Source organism: Leishmania donovani, chromosome 33 (genome assembly GCF_000227135.1).
Source record: "Leishmania donovani BPK282A1 complete genome, chromosome 33".
NCBI classification, from domain to species: Eukaryota; Euglenozoa; class Kinetoplastea; order Trypanosomatida; family Trypanosomatidae; genus Leishmania; species Leishmania donovani.
The window spans coordinates 116818-121183 of NC_018260.1; the positions used below are offsets into that span (position 1 = coordinate 116818).

Genomic DNA, 4366 nt, shown 5'->3' on the forward strand with positions numbered 1-4366 from the left:
GAAACTACAGGAGCGGGCCCTGGAGTTACGTGGCGACCGGCGGGAGCTGCAGTGCCATAAGGGTTGCGACCGTAGTCTCGACCGCCGCAGCAGCCCATACGGAGCGGTGAGCCCGTTGATGTCTGAGCCCCGCATGCCGTGGACGACATGAGGTTGAACGACGAAACCGTCATGTCAATGCCCACCCGCTGAGGGATGTGACGCGAGAGCCGATGCGGTGCGCTACGGCGGCCCTCCTCGTCCTCGTCGTCCCCCTTGTCATTGCGGTACGGTGTCGAGAGCGGCTCTGTAGGAAAGGCCTCTCGCGACGCGCGGCGATGTTCGGTACGGGTGCTGCGGCGAGCCGATCGCCCCTCCGCCTTGAACAGCCTCGCCTCGCGCGAAAGCGCGGACGGCCGACCGCTACTTTCAGGTGACTCAGAGTTGCAATCAAGCGTCCACTGCTGCATGGTCAGCGCGATTTCTTCTGCACGACTGTGGGTGTCTACGTCCGTCCAAATCCCGTTATGTGTCGGTGTAGACGGCAAACGCAGCAAGCCTGTCTCAATGCACTGGGAGCTGCGACGACCACGGAAGCGCACCTACACAATACAACACGAGCACAAAGACGCGACGGATGGGGAAAGGAAGGTGCACGGAAAGAAAGCCCAACTGCGGCGCAGCAGTGATGGTGACGCTCTCTTCGACTCTCTGTCTCGCGATAACCGTGGCACTGTCGAGTGGTTAGAGTAAGTAGTGTGCAAAAGTGGGAAGAAAGACCAACAGAAGAAGGTCAGCGGCGGCCAGACACAGGACGAGCACAAAAAGGAAAGGAAGCCTCCAGCGCAGATCTGCCCAATAGCGCCCACACGGGTAACTCTAAGGGAGCACGATGGGGTGTGCGCGTGTGCTCAACTGTGCGGCGGGCGTTGGAGAGCAGCGATTCAACAGGATGGGGAGAGGCGGTCGAAGGGGTTTGCGTGGAGGAATTAAGAAGAAAGAACCAGGATGATCTAGTAAAGCCAGCGAGAAGCAAACACAAATGTAGTGAGGGTGAAGAAGAGAGAAAACACGTTCGCGTTCTAAGCAACGGCAGAATGTAAACATGTATATATGCACACGCACAACGGTATGTGAGTGTATATGTGTGGGCGTGTGTGTGTGCGTATGCAAACGCGAACGTCTACGTGCTCAATGATGTAGCGGTTCCGTCTGGTCGTTTTGTGCGCGCGCCTCTCTCGCGCACTCTCCTCCGTCACACTCTGCGAGCCCCAAGGTGATATGATGAGCGGAGAGAAGCCGGATGCCGGTCCAAGTGCGTCGAGCAACACACGCAAACCACGTACACTGGAGGCAGCGCGAGAGAAGAGCAAGTGAAAGAGGAGGGACTGGGTGTGCACGCTTACTCCACCACACGCACAGTAGGCGGCACGAGGAGCACCAAAAACAAAAACGAGAGCCTGTCAGAGGTGGAGTTGGCAGGTGATGTTGAGGATGAAAGACCGACACTGAAAAGAATCTGAGTAGCTGTGGGCAAATCTCTGTGGAGCACCGACAAGACGGAGAGCAGCGCTGGGGTCCTGCGGCCGCGTGTGGGAGTATCTGCCGCGTCGTTTGTGTGCGTCTTTGCGTCTAGTTTCGCGTGCTTCGATTATGAGGGGGGACTTGATAGCGGCCGCCTTGTTTCTACTGCGTGCAGCGGTCAGCAGCGGAGAGAAGGGGAAGGGGAAGGGGAAGGGGGGGACGCAGACGGTCAGCAAGCGGTTCGCCGTCGTAGACAATGCGGAAGGCGAGATGGAAAGATGGTAAGCAAGGGTTTTCTTGTCAAAGAGAGGGAGAGACGAAAGAGGAGCATGCGCCGGGACAGCAACGCCCCTACTCGCCATCACCGCAAGCATGCACACATGCGGGTCCACGTGCGCATGTCGCCCCTGGGCAACGCCGGCGAGATGCGGCAAACGAGTTGTGCATGCTTGGCATTCAGAGACGCACTCGCAAGACGCTCGTGGGGTGTCCAGCGGTGAGTGCGTGTGTGCGGGAAAGCTTTGCTTTTCTGCCCTTTCTTTTTCGTCTCTTGCACGGTGTTGAGTGCACGGATTTGTGTGTGCACGTACTCGGGGGCAGCGGTGCGAGGTGTTTGGCGGTGGTGGTGGATCAAAGGGCAGCACCTTTCCTTTCCCAGACCTTACTTGAGGTCTCCGCAGACACGCACACAAATGTGTGCATATGTGTGCGTACGCGTAAAGATGTTTCCTCGCACCTTCGGGAGCTCTTGCACAAGACGCATCACTAGACAAAGACGGCAAGAGAAATTCCTCTCCTCCCTCAAGGAGGGCAGCCACTCAGGGCATGACATCGCGCCGCCTGCATCTCCGCCTTCCTTGCTAGGCGCTGAAGCGCACCGCGCCCGACATGGATACCCAGCCTCGAGCTCCACCACGGACATCGGCGCAGCTACGCATGTATAGGCACCTCAACCGGATTGTACATGTCTGCTGGCTGAGCCGAGGAAAGGTAGAGACCGAGATGCCGCACAACGTCATAAGCCAGGGTGCCCTCACCAAGCGCCTGGCGCAGGAACGGGAAGACTTTCCAGTAATAGTCTGGTGGAATGAAGAAGCCTAGGCGGTGAAGCAGAACCATGGCCGGTACGTCCCCCGTCAGCATGGCGACCATGCCAGGCTTCGCGGACTGGGTGATGATGTTCTTGGCCGGCCGCACCGGCCGCGCGTCGCGGAAGGCAAAAAAGTAGATAAACTGCTCAAACTGCGTTCGACGCTTCTTCCAGTGCTTCGACAGGTCCGTGATGACGCGGGTTTTGTTGTCGCGGATGGCGTCGAACTTCAGCATGGCGTTGAGCGCCGCCCAGTCCTCGTGCGCCGTGACGGGCGGCAGCGGGAGGTGGTACCCCTCGCCACACAGGTACTCCTCGACGAGATGCACCACGCGAGGGCTCTGCTCCGCCAGCATGCGCAAGCGCAGGGAGCTTTGTTTCGCATCAAACACCAGCGCGAGCCGCAGCAGTGACTCCACAACCAACGCCGGCTGCATGAGAGCCGCTCCCAGCTTGGTCGACATAACGTAGCGGCTTGTTCGCTGAAGGATGTGCTGTATCGCAGTGCAGGAATTGAGCTCACCCTGAGCGCATATAGGGCAGGTGTACAGGCGCGCTTGCGCCTCGTCGTCGAGGTCCTCGGTGCGGGCGACGCTGGTGGGCGGCGATGAAGCAGGTCGGCTTGCATGCGATCGATGCTCGACAAGCCGCATCGCAGCGTCCACGTTAACGTATTCCATCGCACATGGCAGTCCAAGTAGCGGCGCAAGGCTCTCCGGAATCTTCAGGAACGGCGGATGATCCACGACGCGGCCTCGCATGACTTGCTCAATGGCCGCAGGGCGTAAGGACAAGAGCTGCTGCTTCGAGTAGCGGATCATCGCGGCTCCTTGGTTGGGCGGCGGCGGTGATATCTCTATCGGCACCGCCGCGTTCGCCGACGGCGGAGAATTCGATGAGCATAGGGCGAGCGCCGGGGAGATGGCTGAGGAGGTGGTTGCAGACGGCTTCGGATGGTGGATTGCGTTGTCCCTTGAGCGGCGCAGCCGCTCTGCTGCGGTCATCGGGGTCGCGGTCACTGGACTGGCTTGACAGCAGCTCACTCCTGGAGTCTTAGAGGACAAAGGTGGGGTTACAGGCGGTGCGGGCTTTCGCCGTGCCAGCGCGTTGGCAATCACCGCTGACGGCACATACGCAGTAGCGCTCGGATTCATCTGCGGAGGCTGCACGCGCACGTCACTGCAAAAAACGTTGAATTTCGCTGATCAGCGTATGCCAGGACATACAAGTACTCTAGCAACAGCACGTACATGCGCCAGCTGCCTAGCTGCGTGCACTGGAGTGAAGGGACCAGGCAGCGCGACTACCAACAGGGAAGACGATGATGCGGAAGGGGGAGAAGGTGCACAGCAAAAAGAAAGTGAAAGAGGGAGAGCCGCATCTGCGCGCAGGCTTGGAGAGGGGAAAGAGGGGAGGGTCGACGGCAGCCAAGTGGTGCAGACAGGTTTCCGAGTGAAAAACTGCTGTCACTTCGTTCATCCGCTCCGCTTCCGAGGGCAGCATCCCACGCAGGGGGGAGAGCCAGCTTGAGTTGGCGACAGCACACGCGTCAATACGATGCGCACACACAAATGAAAATTCGCTTTCCTTCCCAGCGTGTGCCCGCCCTCTGCCGTCCAGCACGAGCTCCAGCGCCACCCCACCCCGGCATGCCGCAGGCCCCATCCCGCCCTGCGAAGCAGCGGTGCGCGCACGCGGTACAGCAATGCGTCGGCCCAGTCATCTCAGCACCGCCTCCGCCTCAAGCCCCGACCACCACCACCACCGCCGCAT

At 59.8% G+C, this 4366-nt stretch overlaps 2 protein-coding genes across 2 annotated transcripts in view; both read right to left on the reverse strand.

Annotated features, from left to right (window-relative positions):
• The window catches only part of LDBPK_330380 (hypothetical protein, conserved), a gene marked incomplete at both ends in the record, with an annotated part of 2187 nt that extends 1738 nt beyond the window's left edge, over nucleotides 1-449 (reverse strand). Inside the window, one exon of the mRNA XM_003863814.1 lies at nucleotides 1-449. This exon is cut by the window's left edge and continues 1738 nt beyond it. Within this exon, the coding sequence (XP_003863862.1) occupies nucleotides 1-449 (449 nt within the window).
• A 1984-nt stretch (nucleotides 450-2433) lies between these two features.
• On the reverse strand, nucleotides 2434-3414 carry LDBPK_330390 (hypothetical protein, conserved; the record flags this gene model as incomplete). The annotated part of the gene is made up of 1 exon (XM_003863815.1): nucleotides 2434-3414. The coding sequence occupies one exon, from the start codon at nucleotides 3412-3414 to the stop codon at nucleotides 2434-2436; it is 981 nt and encodes a 326-aa protein (XP_003863863.1).
• Between the last annotated feature and the right edge of the window lie 952 nt (nucleotides 3415-4366).